Source organism: Drosophila elegans, unplaced genomic scaffold, assembly GCF_018152505.1.
Source record: "Drosophila elegans isolate 14027-0461.03 unplaced genomic scaffold, ASM1815250v1 contig_814, whole genome shotgun sequence".
In the NCBI taxonomy this organism is placed as follows: Eukaryota; Metazoa; Arthropoda; class Insecta; order Diptera; family Drosophilidae; genus Drosophila; species Drosophila elegans.
The window spans coordinates 21325653-21338705 of NW_024546167.1; the positions used below are offsets into that span (position 1 = coordinate 21325653).

Consider the following 13053-nt stretch of genomic DNA (forward strand, 5'->3'; position numbering starts at 1 on the left):
TTTTTAATATCACTAAATCAGTGTAACTAATTCTTTTTTGCAAAGTGTCCCTCTGTTGGACTTATATCACCGCCCCTGACTTTCTGCTATCTTGCATTCTGCCACCCGAAATTTGACTGACAAATTGTTCCTTTGGACTGTATTGTGTCCTTTTCAGCTTGTTTGCTCTCCCCAATTTTTTTTGTTGTGTTTTTTTTCTTTTGCCAAAGTTTCCATCTTGTTATTTTCCTTTGGCAGAGCGGAAGCTGCAAGTTCAGGCCCATTGAGGTGAGAGAGACTCCGACGACTCGAATCGATGGCTAAAATTCAAATTCAAATTCAAATTTATTCTATCTTGACCTGAGTTTTTGGCTCCCTGTCTCACCCTTTATTTGGTCCTCTGCGATTCCTGAGTCACCATTTTGTGCCCTGTCATTGCCCTGACTTATATTTGCATAGGCCATCCCGTACGATATGATCTCGAGTTACCCGAAAATCTCCAATCCCGAATCCGTGATCCTGGCTTCTGGATTTTACGTCGGGTTTTATTGTTTGCTGCCCGTTAATAGTTCGTGTAAAAATCTACAAATATTTGCACTCTATTAATTTTTCTGATTTCTTTTTTCCACTCCCCCGTCGCAAACCGTTCTCGTGTTTCTTTTGTTTTTCTAGTGCACGCTTCGCATAATTTTTTCCGTTCCTGTTCTGTATCAACACGAAATTTAATATACACTTCCCGGTCCATTTTCCCCCTACTCTTCAGTTTATTGCTATTTACTCGCATATAGACATAAAGGCTTTTTTTTTTGTGGTTGAACATAAAATTTGTGCTTTTTATGCGATAGGTACGGTGCGTTTTAAAATTATATAGTTTGTATAGCTTATTAATATTTTTAAGAATATGATTTTGGTTTAAATACAATTTTTAATTGATTAAACAGTTAAATTTGCTCATCAATTTTGGAGTTTAAAATTACATTTAAGTAAAACGGATTGTATTTTATAAAAATAATTTAAATATTAACTATTGAATTGCGTTTTTGATTTTACTATGTTATCTGTAATTTTATACATTAAATATTTCTAAAACTAATGTAAGCTCTAAATATTTTTGTAGTTACAAAAGGTTTTATGTGAAAACATATTTCACGCACTGTAGGCGGATAAAAAATGGTAAGCGAATTTTTTATACATTTTTTTGACAATTTCTTTTTACCCGCGAATGTACGTATGTATGTATATGCAGCATATGAAATATTTACCCATTAAATTTGCCTTTAATTAAATGTGTTTGCCTCCCTGCCCTCAAGCTCGTTCCCCTCAGACTGTTTTTTTTTCCTTATTTATAGGAGCCAAGGGAGGAGGTCGGTCGACATTTCGTTTGTTGAAATAAAAATATTGTTAATTGCAATTTATTCACATGAACACCTTTCCGTGATCCAAACGGCAATGCGGAGGACGCGGATGTGTGGCCAACAGTCATTTCAGTCGCATTCGATTTTAATATTTCATTATTTAATATTGCGCTGTCGCAGTCGGTAGTGCAAATCGAATGCATATGCATAATGAATAACTCATTTGGAGAGATTCATGAGTGCCGGGGAAACTAATTGCGAAAGGATTGCACTGGCAGAGGAATTATGATGGCACATTGGAGGACCATTGTTTCGGGGCAGGATTAAAGCCGATTTAGGTTGCAATATGCTGGGATAGGAACTGCTTATATATATCCTCTTGATGAAGAGCCCACAAAGGTTTTATAATTAAATGTATTTTTAAAACATCTGCATCAAAAAAAAGTAAATAATTGTAAGTTCTCTTGACGAAGAGTTCGGTAAAGTTTTGTCAACTAAATGCGTTATATTAACAACTCTTGTTAAATTTATTATATTTTTTAAGATTCATACATATATGCATAATAAAAAAAATAAATAATTTTTAATCCGCTTGATGAAAAGGCGGGAAAGTTTTTATAAATAATTAAATTTTTTTACAATCATTCTAATGAAATATTTTTTTTATAAAGGGTATCCTTTGCGGTTTTTATCCTTAGTTATATAAAATGTTTGTTATAATTAAAAGAATTTGCAATCATTCTAATTAAATTTTATTTTTATCCTTAGTCATATTAAATTGTACTATAAACTTTAAAACCCAATTAAATCAAAACCATCTCCAGTTATTTTTCTATCCATCAATCAGAACAGACCCATGTCATAGCTCTTGGCAAGAATCCTGCCGTAGATTAGCAGATGAAGCAGGTGAGTTTAATCCATAAAATGTGCGATTATTGCGTTTATGCGGCCCGGGGCGCATTCGATATAAAATATAAACAAACGTTAGAGAAATTACAGCACAAAAGCCGAGCAAGGAGCTGCTCAGCTCTCCATCGCAAGGATGTCTTTATACCACACATGCCTTATGTATGTAGGTATGTATATACCTGTAAAACCCCCAAAAACCCACCTCCCCGTTGCCCCTTGTTTCACAAGGGACCGACGCTTATTTGACTATCGATTAAAGTTTGTGGTCCTTGTGCACACAGCCCCGAGTGGCGAGTGCTCGTAATAATACCGAAGAAAAGATTTTCGATTAATTTTAAATGTGCCAAAGCAAGGAGTAGGAAACAGTTTGACAGACTAGACAGACAAAAAACTATGTCGAAATTAAATATGATTCAAAGAACCTAATTCTGCTCAAAACCAATTCCTTTAATAAAGGCAAAAAATGTTTAAGCATTAAAATTTAGAACCCTTTTTAAACTTTTATATGAAAACTTTTTCAAATATTTTTTATAGCTTTGCAGAGAGTACTTTAATTTCAGTAAAAGTTTGCATCGCAGTGAAGGAGACATTTTTGGAACCTTTTAAGTATATTTATTCTTGATCAGCAACAGTAGTTGATTCGAAATGCCCCTCTGTCCGTTTGTCTGTCCGTTCGTCTGTCCGTTAATCTGTCCGATTCTTTTAGTTTAAAAGTTATCTAAATTTTACTATGCGGTCTTCTTACAAAAAAAATAAATTTTATTAAGAAATCGAAATAGTTTTGTTTTATAAAGCTTCCAGGATACTTTGTCTTGTCAAAGTTTGTTTCTTTTCTTGTAGTTAAAAAGTTAAACTATGTTTATAAAATTATAAATATAAAATTTTTTACTGACTTGTCAGATCTTCAATCACTTTGGAAAAAAGACAGGCGATTATCAGTGCGCATTGTTGCGCGGCCTCATAACAGAAGATTATCCAATGGCAACCGGTCGTATTCTCATCCTCATCCGCATCCACATCCGCAACCATGGGCCGTCATGTCAACCCTCGACCGGGGATAATAAACATTTTTTGGCCATCCGAGCGTGCTGGTGTGTATCTGATTCTGCGGCCTGTCCGCCCGCTGCGACATCCACCTCAGCCTCAATTAGCTTATTGTCCTCGTCATTGTCAGATGCAAAATGGCTGACGACAGCATCCAAAATGGGGGGTGGCATCTGGGTGGCCCTTGGCCTCGCAAAATCCACAAGGAGCTTGCCAAGGTGTTAAGCTAGCTGAGCCGGGTGCCCGTGCCTCCAGCAGCAGCCAGTCTTTCCCTCTCCGACGGGCCTCACCCAGCTTCAATCCCTTGAAGGCTTTGGCTTAAGTCCTGCAAGCTTTGCAGGCCCAGGAAATGTCTAATCCAGCCAGGGACACTCGCTCACTCGCAATATTAATTAAGGCTAAATACGAAAAATATTTAAGCAAAATTTAGCACTAGACCTTATAAACATTTTCTGAAATTTGAAAATAAAAGAAAACATATTAAAGACAAACTTAACACAAAAGACCTTACAGAAAAAACTTTCTCACAAAATCTAGGCAAAGGTATAAAGCGAATGGGTAAAAAAATATTGCTCTCAAGACATTTCTAAATCTTTAGATTAGAAGTCGACTTGATAATATATATAAAAGAAATTTTACATTCTATAAAACCACAATGAATACATTTTTATGAGTATATGTTTTAAAATGATAGAGTAATGTCGGTTTTGCGATACATATTCATTTTTATAAATTTGATAAATACACTGTTCATTGGAATTTAAATATAAAAACACATTTCATAAACAGAAGTGCTTTGCTTTAAATCCAAGTTTGCCAACCCCGCCATTTGCCTCCCTCATTATGCCCTCATCCGCTATAAGCTTTTCCCTAAGCCGATGCAGCTTGTAAATGAAGTCCAGGAGGGTCCTTCCCAAAGACTGCTTAGGTTCAGGTCCTGCAGGAGTCCACGTTAATCACAGTAAATGGAAATGGAAATTACAGACGGCAGGAAGAGGAGAGCATTCAGAGACTCTTTGGCAATTGTTAAAAAGCAAAGCAAATGTTATTGCCGAACAAACAAAACTGAAACCCAAAATCCATTCAAATCGCACAATTAGTTTGCCTCTAATCCGACCCACAAATAGGGCGTGTGCAGAAGAGTGGGGCGTGGCAGGATTCCATTGTTAGGCACACACATGCGGAATCCATAAAAGCTTAAACAGAACCTCGTCGGAAAAGGTAGCCAAGGACTCAAATTCCACTTTTCATACATTCAATTTTTCATTTCTTTAAAGTTTTAGCAAACTTCACATTTTAGTTGTCAATTAAATATTTCTATTGTGTTACTATTAGATAAGGCAAAAAAATAGACATGGTTGCTTAACACTTTTTTAAAATCTCAAAGTTATGTTTTATTTGTTCAAAAATTATTTTTTCAAGTATTTTAAATCGTTAATCATTAAGTTACGGATTTTCTTAATCTAAGCAACGTTTGCAATTATAACATTCTAAAATGGTGATGAAATAATACCAAATTGTACCAAAAATTAAAAATAAATTAAAATAATGTTTCCATAAATTCAAATTGTAATGAAATCAATAGAAATATTTAAAAAAAAATTACCAAAATAAAAAGGTGTTTTAAAAGTTTGTATCGATAAATTGAAATCATAAACATAACCAATAAAATGAATAACAAATTTTACCCAATCTAAATGGTGTTATGAAATATTTTTTGTAAAGTGGAGCGACCTTGGTTGGTGTTGAACTTAGGCTACGGCTTATCGACATTGACTAGAAAACAATAATAGAACTAGAACAGGCTTTACACTTCACTATACCCCCTCTAATCACCTTCATTTCCACACAAAAAGATGGAGCAACTTCAATTAAAGCTAGGATTGGATTAATTTAAGTTTACGATTAACTAAGAACATAATTCACCTAAGTTGGATTCACAAAACATCACCAGCTCCCACTGAACCGCCTTCATGCTGGTGATGATGATGCAGTTGCTCCACAAGATCAACGATTCCCTCCACGCCAATGCTCAACGAGGGCAGCGTCTTATCCAGCACCAAGAGTGAGGGTGGCGTCTTTGGATCGCCCTCCTCCATGCCAAAGGCGGATATGCCAATCCCCTCCAGGCACAGTTCATTGGAGGAGCCAACCAGCTGGGAGTGACCCACATAGGGCTGCATTTGCGACTGCTCCATGCTGAGGATGCAGTCCGCCTTGAAGCTGTCGATCGTGAACTGGTCCACGTCCACGCTGAGGAACTTCATGTCATCGTAGCCGGAGGAGCCATCGGTGGTCATGTCCAGATTCAAGGAGGCGGCGAATTCCAGACCCTGCACTGATGAAAAAAATGTAATAATAAAAATAAATATCTGAATAGTTCATTTCAAATTGAATATTTCATATTTAAATAGTACATAAAATCATAATGTAATTTAAAATTATAATATATTAAAATAAATTTGACCTAAATGTTTAATATGAAAACAAAAAAAAAATATCTGGTTTCCAAACTTAAAATAACTAAAAACTGCAGTGAACTAAAATTAAAGGCAAAAATATTTCAAGACTTTAATACTTTAATTTAGTTTCTATTGTCAGATATTAAAATCTATTCCAAAAATAGTGAAATGAAAAAACAGATTTAGATGTCAATACTTAAAATGGCTAAAAATCGCAATGGATGAAAATTAAATTAATAAAATCTATTCCAAAAACACTAACAACAGCACACAATGAATATTGGAAAAAAATGTTCCAACTGCAATCGAGTACGAAATACATGGACTAACTATGTTTTTTTTTACCAGTGTGATGGTGCTGATTCTGCTGATTCTGCTGATGTTGCTGATGAGGATTCGACTGGGTTTGCATCTGTTGTGGCGGGTGCTGCTGTTGCTGAAGTTGATTTTCCGGGTCCATCTGCGGTTGTGTCTGCGCTTGCGTTTGCGGTGGATAGGTGGACCATTCCATGGAGAGCCCACTGCCACCTCGCTCCAGTCCCAGGTGGTCAATGTTGAGGTTGAGGAAAATATTTGGCGACAGGCGGGAGGGCGACATGGCTCCAGTGCCGTAGGAAGCCTTGAGTTCGTTGTCCAGGGAGTTGGAGGACTGCGGTGGAGTATCCGGCAGTAGGTTGCCCCCACCACCTGAAACATATACTTATTATAAACTAACTCGCTGAAATCCTTTCGAGAATCCTACCCAGCGCACTATCCAGTTGACCCAGTACAGCACTATCGTCGTAGGCCACATCGAGATCCAGCGCTCCCTCCTTGTACTCCCCGCCCGGACCGACGATCTTCTCCTGCTTTCGCCACTTCGCCCGTCGGTTCTGGAACCACACCTGCACCCGTGCCTCCGTCAAATCGATGCGAACGGCCAGCTCCTCGCGGAAGAACACATCCGGATAGTGGGTGCGCTGGAATGCCCTCTCCAGCTCCTGCAGCTGCAGCGTGTTGAAGGTGGTTCTGTGGCGATCAGACAGTTCAATTGTTTATTAACAAATGTGCAAAGTAAACATGGCTAATAAGAGTAGTTTTATTTTCAATTTCTGATTACTTTAAATATAAAGTTATACACGTAATGCTTGAAAGATTAAAAATTTGTTGAGTATAATAATGCAAACAATATGATTAATAAAGGCAAATTAAATAAATTAAAAATTTTTACCTAAGTTTAATGCAATTTTAAAAGATTAACTCGTCTTATAAACCGCACTATATTTAGAGCTTACATATATGTAGTTATTGTCAAAAGCTTAAAACATTACTTTAAAACATAATTTTCTTAAAAATGTATTTAAAATATTTGCAGTCTCTTTATCCGTTAGTCTCATTTTCCAAATAAATAAAAAGTTAAAATGTTATTTATTTAAAAGAAGTTTATTTCTTTAAGCGAACTATATATATATATATATATCGTAGAAGATCTCTACCTGTATCGCCTCTGCTTGCGCTTCATTGTGCCTTTGTCCATGCGAATCCTGAGTTGGGTGTGGATGAGATTAGATGGATGGAGTAGGTGGTGAGGTGGTGGCCACCACTGCGGCTTGGATCTCGCTCAATCTCAATATCTCCCTAGTGCGGATGGATGGAAATGGGGGGAGGCGGGGGTCTTCAAGCCCGTCGTGACATAGTCGCCGAGTGTTTTTCTATTTTTTAACGATTTTCGTCGACACTTCGAGGGCTTCGCGGCGATGCTTCGTTTCGCTTTTCCGCTTCGACAAATTCGACTGCGGAAAAACTGTACAACAACAACAACAGCGGATGGAGTCTCCCCAGAAATGCAGAGCTCAGCATAAATCCGCCACCAGAGGAAGCAACATCTCCTCCGGATTTCCGTCTTCTTGTTACACTCGATTTTAGCAGTTTGATGGCTATTGGGCAGTCAGATTTTCCCGCTGTGCATGTCAAACTGTGTGGCACAGGCAATGCTCTTGCCTCAACGACGCGAATTCGACTGAGGAGGATTTGGATGTCCACAGCGGACAGTGACAGTAGTGCGTGCTACCCGTCGACAGAAGCCCTAGAAGTCGCCCCGAGTCCACTGTTTCTCACACACTCGCGGGCTCCCTACGAGCAGAGGTCTATTCCATAGACTATAGTCGTCTGCAGCCCAAAGGTCTGACCCGGTCTAGCCTCTTGGCCAGTCGTTCTAGCCGGACGCAGTTCGTTATGCCACAGGCGCTGCACCTGACCCGAGTTGGCCAAAATGGAAGGCATAGTGAGCTCATAGTGGGAGCGAGCGGAAGGAGGCGTTGGAGGATGGAATTTGGAAATATTGTTAAAGTAAACATAGTACCTCTAAACTTTTTAGCCTTCTTTAAAAAAATTGTCAAAGAAACTAAACTATTTTACATTAATTTAAAATTATTGGGTACAAAATATTAATAAATAAACTTATGTGGTTTAATAATACTACAGTTTTAGACATCGATATAGAAATGAAACTAAAAAGTATAGGGGTTATACTATTTAGTATTGAAATTATATAATTTTTTCAATTGAAAAATACTATCAAATTGAATGAAACTGATTGGAAATCTACAACATAAGTTGCTTCCTCTGCAGAAGGAAATTCCGGAAAATTTAAATTCAATCGGAAATCCATTGAAACCAAGCCCATTTTACCCAAAAGTATGCTACAGTAAAACGTTTTCGGAGCTATTTCGGAACCCAAAAAACCCACCCTGGTCAATGTCATCATTGGGCGGGGATCAGATTGCCTGCGTTCAGTATACACACATGTCTGGGTCAGTGGGCTTCCTTTGGGCACTGCCACTCCCACTTCCACACCCAGAGCCACCTACACCTCTGGCGGCACTTGAGGCCTTAAAGCCATTTCCCCATTGAAAGCCGCAAAAAAGTATAAATAGCCGAACGACTCAACCCCATCAGCCAGTGGGCCACTTGAGCCTGGCGTGGTTTGTTGCCATTGTTGTGGTGTGTCAACTGTTGAATGTCCATTGTTTCATCCTGTCCAGGTGACGGACCGTAATGGATGCTGCTTGGCTGCTGCTGCCCAGCCACAAAAGGTAATCCGAGCGGCGACCTTTGTCCTAAATGGGTATAAAAGTGCGGTGGCTTCTTGGCCAGAGCCGCAGAAGGAGTTCAGCCCTGGACAAGCACAGATCGAGCAGGATGCCGTGGGTAAGTCATCTGAAATCTTAATTAACATGGATAGTAAATTTACCTCTCTTTCCTTCCCAAGTTGCCAATTTCCATAACAGCGCTGGCGCTACTTAGCCTGGCTAGTAAAGGATATGCCAATCTATACTCCAGCGATGGAGTCTTCGATGAGTTGGTGGGTCTAAGGAGCTGCGAACCGCAATGTCTGGAACAGCAGGCGGAGGAGCAGCAATCCGATCGCAGCAGTTCATCCAAAATGCTGAGTGCTCTTTTCGGTTTTGGTCCTAGTACTCCACATCCCACAGAGATTGCGATGGCGGTGCCACATCAGCTGCCGCCCATGTATTACAACGATTTCTATGAGGATTTGCTGACCACCAAACGCAACGATGTCCATTCCACTGGCTGCGATTGTAAAGTCACGGTTTGTTTGCTTGCTGTCACAGCAATAATTAGTGGATGTTTACAGCTTTCATTTAATCCCATCTAGAACGAACTCTTGGATCTGGGCAGACTGCATTTTCCTCGCTACCTGATGAATGCTGTTTGCGAATCGCATTCCGGACGGGATTTGGTCAAGTGCACCCATGGATCCCACTGCAGGCCACTGGAGTACAAGGTTAAGGTACTGGCACAGGGTCTACAGTCGGACCATGAACATGCCAACTCTTGGATGAGCAACGAGCAATCGTGGCAGTTCAAAACCGTCACCGTAAACGCCGGCTGCTTTTGCGCCAAGTGATTGAGAAACGATGAGGAACTGCCGATGTGTGAATGTGTAATATTTCTATATATTAAAGCGCCAAAAAGACGTCAAAGTTGCTTTATTGCAGAGAGGAGATTCAATTTGGATTAGGTTTCATACATAAATAAGGCATTGTTCAGGTCTTACAGTATATATAGACATGTTTACGAAGGATATGTTGAGCTTGACAGGACATTTAAAGTACTGTGTTAAAAAGTATTTCCCTATCATATTTTACTTTAATCAATAAGTAGAATTTTCTGCAAGCATCACGAAATTTTATTGCTTTATAAAGCCAAATGCAGTCTAATCAAATTTGATATGTTTATTATCTCAAAAAAATGGAATGAAAGAATAGAAACAAATTATTCGGTATTGGAAATGTTTCGAGATGTAATGCCTCACAAAATTGAGATATTAAACGGGAATGTCATTTTAGACAGCATAGAAAAATACATAAAAATACAGAAAATATATATGGTAGGGGCAATGTTTCTAGTTAAAAAATTTAAGTGTTCGTTAAGAGTTTGTAAAATATTCGAAATAAGAGTCTACTTTATAACTTGTTAGAGGAAATGTTTGCAATGAAGAAATGATACGTAGAGTTTGTAAAGTATTTGATATAAGTCTACTCTGTAACTTCAAGGCACTTGGACGGTATACTAAACAAATGGACTGTGTAATCTACTTAGCTTACGGAGTGATTTGTCGAATTAATACATCGGAGCGTTCTTATAATGCCGTTCGAGGCTAGGAGCGTGGAATCAGCCAGGATCCCAGCCCTAAAAGTGTGATTACCAGGGTCAAACCGACTCCATAACTTTGTCTTGAGGTAGCGCCACTCTGTAATATGTTAGGATTAGATATTATAACTTATTTAACTTCATTTCTACCCACAATCACGAAGTAGTTGCACCGATCTCCCTGGCAGCACTCGTTGCAGGCCCAATCCTCGTACCAGATGTGGGTGCAGTACAGCTGCATGTATCGTTTCCTCTTGGACTGGCACTGCTCCTTGGTCATGCATCGCTTGGACACATAGTATTGTTTGAGGGCTCCTTCCGAGAAATACGGCTGGGAGCCCCAGCGGATTTCAGTGCCACAGACATTCTCGAAGGGCTCGCAGGTCTTGATGGTGTTCAGGCACTTCTCCGTATTGCCCGTCTGGTTGGAGCACACATAGCACTCCAATCCAGCCACAAAGTTCACTAAAAATATATTTTTTATTTGTGTAATACAAAAAGAAAATAATATTTAGGCGTGGCCCAAAGTCGGGCTTCAAAACTGAAGACTCACCTTGCGAGCACAAGTAAACGGCGGCAAGCGCCACCAGGGCTATCTCCCAGGATTTCATCGGTTATATCTTAAGTTATCTTGATCGATAAACAACCGATTAGCTGCAGGTAAATAAACGCTTTAAATTAACAAACACAACCACTCCCAAAAAAACATTAGCAACAAATTAAAAGAACGCGTGCCCTTTGCAGCACTAGTTTTCTGGCTTTACGCAACACTGGAACTGGACGTTGGGTAGTGCTGCCACCTGTGGCTCTTAGTATTCGTTAGCTTGAAAACGGCTAACTAAGTCTGTGAGAAAAGTTGTCTTAGCTGTCAGTGCTACAAGTTTAGCCTGTTTAAGGCTAGATTTAGCTTTATTGAAAATGGTATAGTTCATGAAATTCTAAGTAGCCTATAGCGATAAATCTAGCAAATATTTAAGTCCATATAGTTAATAAATATAAATAAGCATTTAATTTTACTTTTTAAAATATTTTTTATTCACATTCTTGCTCAACTGATCGACAGCTCAACTCCAAGCAACACTGACATCTGTTAGCATTAATTCAATATAGCTAAAATTAGCTATGAATACTATGACGCTTATAAAAGCCAAAACAAGCCAGATCCGGCGGGAAGGGAACCGGTCTGGCATCACTAATTCAGCATTAAGTGCGCGCAACATTTTCTGCGCGAGATTTGCACAGGCATTCTGATCGCCGCCGTCGCTGGTGTTGCTCCTCCTGTTTCGAGATAAAAGACGAATATAACGCGACACCAAGGACTCTGACTCGGACCCATGGCCAAGAATGAGCTGAAGGAGCTGTCACCGCCCAGGAAGCAGCCGGCAATGCCCGAGGGATTCCGCCAGCTGAAGACACAGGTGGCCGGCCACACATTCGAGGAGTCCAACGCGGATGCAGTGGGTCTGCTGCAGGATCCCACCGCCGGATGCGTGCTGAAGCCCATGGGCAAACCGGAGTGCGGCGAGCGGGAGCTGCGCTTCTATGAGTCACTCGCAGCGGCAGGTGCTTCAGGTGATAATGACCTTGCCCTGCTCCGCGGTCACGTCCCCCGATTTTACGGCCCCCTGAAACTGGTTGTGAATCGGCGCGAACGCACGTTCCTCCGCCTGGAAGATCTTACGCGTGGGATGTGCCAGCCATGCGTCATGGATGTGAAGATGGGTAAACGAACCTGGGACCCGGAATCCTCGCCGAACAAGCGAAAACTGGAGGAGGCCAAGTACGTGATGTGCAAGCAAAAGCTGGGCCTTTGTTTGCCAGGCTTCCAGGTGTACCTTCCCAAGGATGCCAAGGAGGATGGGGAGGAGGAGGAGGAGGAGCATCCCACAATCCTGCGACATGGCAAGGATTATGGCAAGAGCTTGAATGTGGAGGGCTTCAAGCAGACCATGGCCTTGTTTTTCAATGCCAGCACAAGTGATTCCAAGACCAGAAGAGTCGGCACGGAGCTGCTGCTGAAGGAAGTGCTCCGCCAACTGCAGGCAATCCTCTCCTGGTTCCAAAGGCAGCGCCTACTGCATTTCTATGCCAGTTCTTTGCTCATCTGCTACGATTACTCGAGATTGGCGAATCCCAATCCCCAAAAGTCCCTGCTCAATGGCCACCACCGCCTCGAAAAAGATGATGACCCTTCCAATTGGGTGCGGGTCAGAATGATCGACTTTGCTCATGTCTATCCAGCGGATCAGGCCCTGCCAGACGAGAACTATCTGTTCGGCCTGAGGAGCCTGATAGAAGTTGTCCAGTCAATACTCCACCGATGATTATGCAACGGGACCAAGACCACCCAAAGATGTACTCGATGCAGTTGCTCCAATCTCTCATTGCAGTGAGACACTTTTGTATTATTGCCGAAGCCAAAAGATTAGTCCACAGTAGTTGGCTAGCTACTCTAAACGTAGAATAAAACCCGGTTTTTTACACATTTCTAATGTAGTTTAGTGTGTGCTGGATGTTGGGGGATATTAAATATCTAGTATCTGGTTTCCATGAAATAATAAAAACCGTATGATTTGTCATTGCATTATCTGTTCGACTAGTTGAGACGGACAGTAAATATTTACATTAAATAAATACCCATCTTATCT

At 40.4% G+C, this 13053-nt stretch overlaps 4 protein-coding genes across 9 annotated transcripts; 2 read left to right on the forward strand and 2 right to left on the reverse strand.

The window, feature by feature from the left end:
• Positions 1 to 3053: 3053 nt before the first annotated feature.
• On the reverse strand, positions 3054 to 9600 carry LOC108137851 (retina and anterior neural fold homeobox protein 2). 6 transcript variants are annotated; one of them, XM_017259779.2, is made up of 5 exons: positions 7225 to 9600; positions 6492 to 6757; positions 6095 to 6436; positions 5214 to 5625; positions 3054 to 3685 (listed from the first exon to the last, which is right to left on the reverse strand). In XM_017259779.2, exons 1-4 carry the CDS (start codon positions 7263 to 7265, stop codon positions 5225 to 5227), a joined length of 1050 nt encoding a protein of 349 aa, XP_017115268.1. In that variant the 5' UTR covers positions 7266 to 9600; the 3' UTR covers positions 3054 to 3685; positions 5214 to 5224. The 6 variants fall into 6 exon arrangements, with proteins under 6 accessions (XP_017115268.1, XP_041566261.1, XP_041566262.1 ...); XM_041710327.1 differs by lacking the exon at positions 3054 to 3685 and adding an exon at positions 3725 to 3739; XM_041710326.1 differs by lacking the exon at positions 3054 to 3685 and having other exon boundaries at positions 4720 to 5625; positions 7225 to 8905; positions 8982 to 9600.
• Positions 8852 to 9728, forward strand: LOC108137852. Its single transcript, XM_017259781.2, has 3 exons — positions 8852 to 8938; positions 9000 to 9341; positions 9408 to 9728. The coding sequence occupies exons 1-3, from the start codon at positions 8852 to 8854 to the stop codon at positions 9657 to 9659; spliced, it is 681 nt and encodes a 226-aa protein (XP_017115270.1). The 3' UTR covers positions 9660 to 9728.
• LOC108137854 lies at positions 9712 to 11170 on the reverse strand. Its single transcript, XM_017259782.2, has 3 exons — positions 10959 to 11170; positions 10560 to 10870; positions 9712 to 10505 (listed from the first exon to the last, which is right to left on the reverse strand). The coding sequence occupies exons 1-3, from the start codon at positions 11014 to 11016 to the stop codon at positions 10413 to 10415; spliced, it is 462 nt and encodes a 153-aa protein (XP_017115271.1). The 5' UTR covers positions 11017 to 11170; the 3' UTR covers positions 9712 to 10412.
• Positions 11171 to 11620: 450 nt separating this feature from the next.
• LOC108137871 (inositol polyphosphate multikinase) lies at positions 11621 to 12890 on the forward strand. Its single transcript, XM_017259810.2, has one exon. The coding sequence runs from the start codon at positions 11740 to 11742 to the stop codon at positions 12727 to 12729; it is 990 nt and encodes a 329-aa protein (XP_017115299.1). The 5' UTR covers positions 11621 to 11739; the 3' UTR covers positions 12730 to 12890.
• The last annotated feature ends 163 nt before the right edge of the window (positions 12891 to 13053 follow it).

Bases quoted from the DNA above. Each gene is read 5' to 3' on its own strand.
- LOC108137851 (XM_017259779.2), bottom strand. From the start codon at position 7,265: ATGGACAAAGGCACAATGAAGCGCAAGCAGAGGCGATACAG. The intron at 6,437-6,491 runs GTAGGATTCTCG...TATATGTTTCAG, and splicing joins TCAACTGGATAGTGCGCTGG to GTGGTGGGGGCAACCTACTG. The intron at 5,626-6,094 runs GTAAAAAAAAAC...TTTTTTCATCAG, and splicing joins GAATCAGCACCATCACACTG to TGCAGGGTCTGGAATTCGCC.
- LOC108137852 (XM_017259781.2), top strand. From the start codon at position 8,852: ATGGGTATAAAAGTGCGGTGGCTTCTTGGCCAGAGCCGCAGAAGGAGT. The intron at 8,939-8,999 runs GTAAGTCATCTG...TTCCTTCCCAAG, and splicing joins GATCGAGCAGGATGCCGTGG to TTGCCAATTTCCATAACAGC. The intron at 9,342-9,407 runs GTTTGTTTGCTT...AATCCCATCTAG, and splicing joins GCTGCGATTGTAAAGTCACG to AACGAACTCTTGGATCTGGG.
- LOC108137854 (XM_017259782.2), bottom strand. From the start codon at position 11,016: ATGAAATCCTGGGAGATAGCCCTGGTGGCGCTTGCCGCCGTTTACTTG. The intron at 10,871-10,958 runs GTGAGTCTTCAG...ATATATTTTTAG, and splicing joins CGTTTACTTGTGCTCGCAAG to TGAACTTTGTGGCTGGATTG. The intron at 10,506-10,559 runs GTGGGTAGAAAT...AACATATTACAG, and splicing joins GGTGCAACTACTTCGTGATT to AGTGGCGCTACCTCAAGACA.
- LOC108137871 (XM_017259810.2), top strand. From the start codon at position 11,740: ATGGCCAAGAATGAGCTGAAGGAGCTGTCACCGCCCAGGAAGCAGCCG.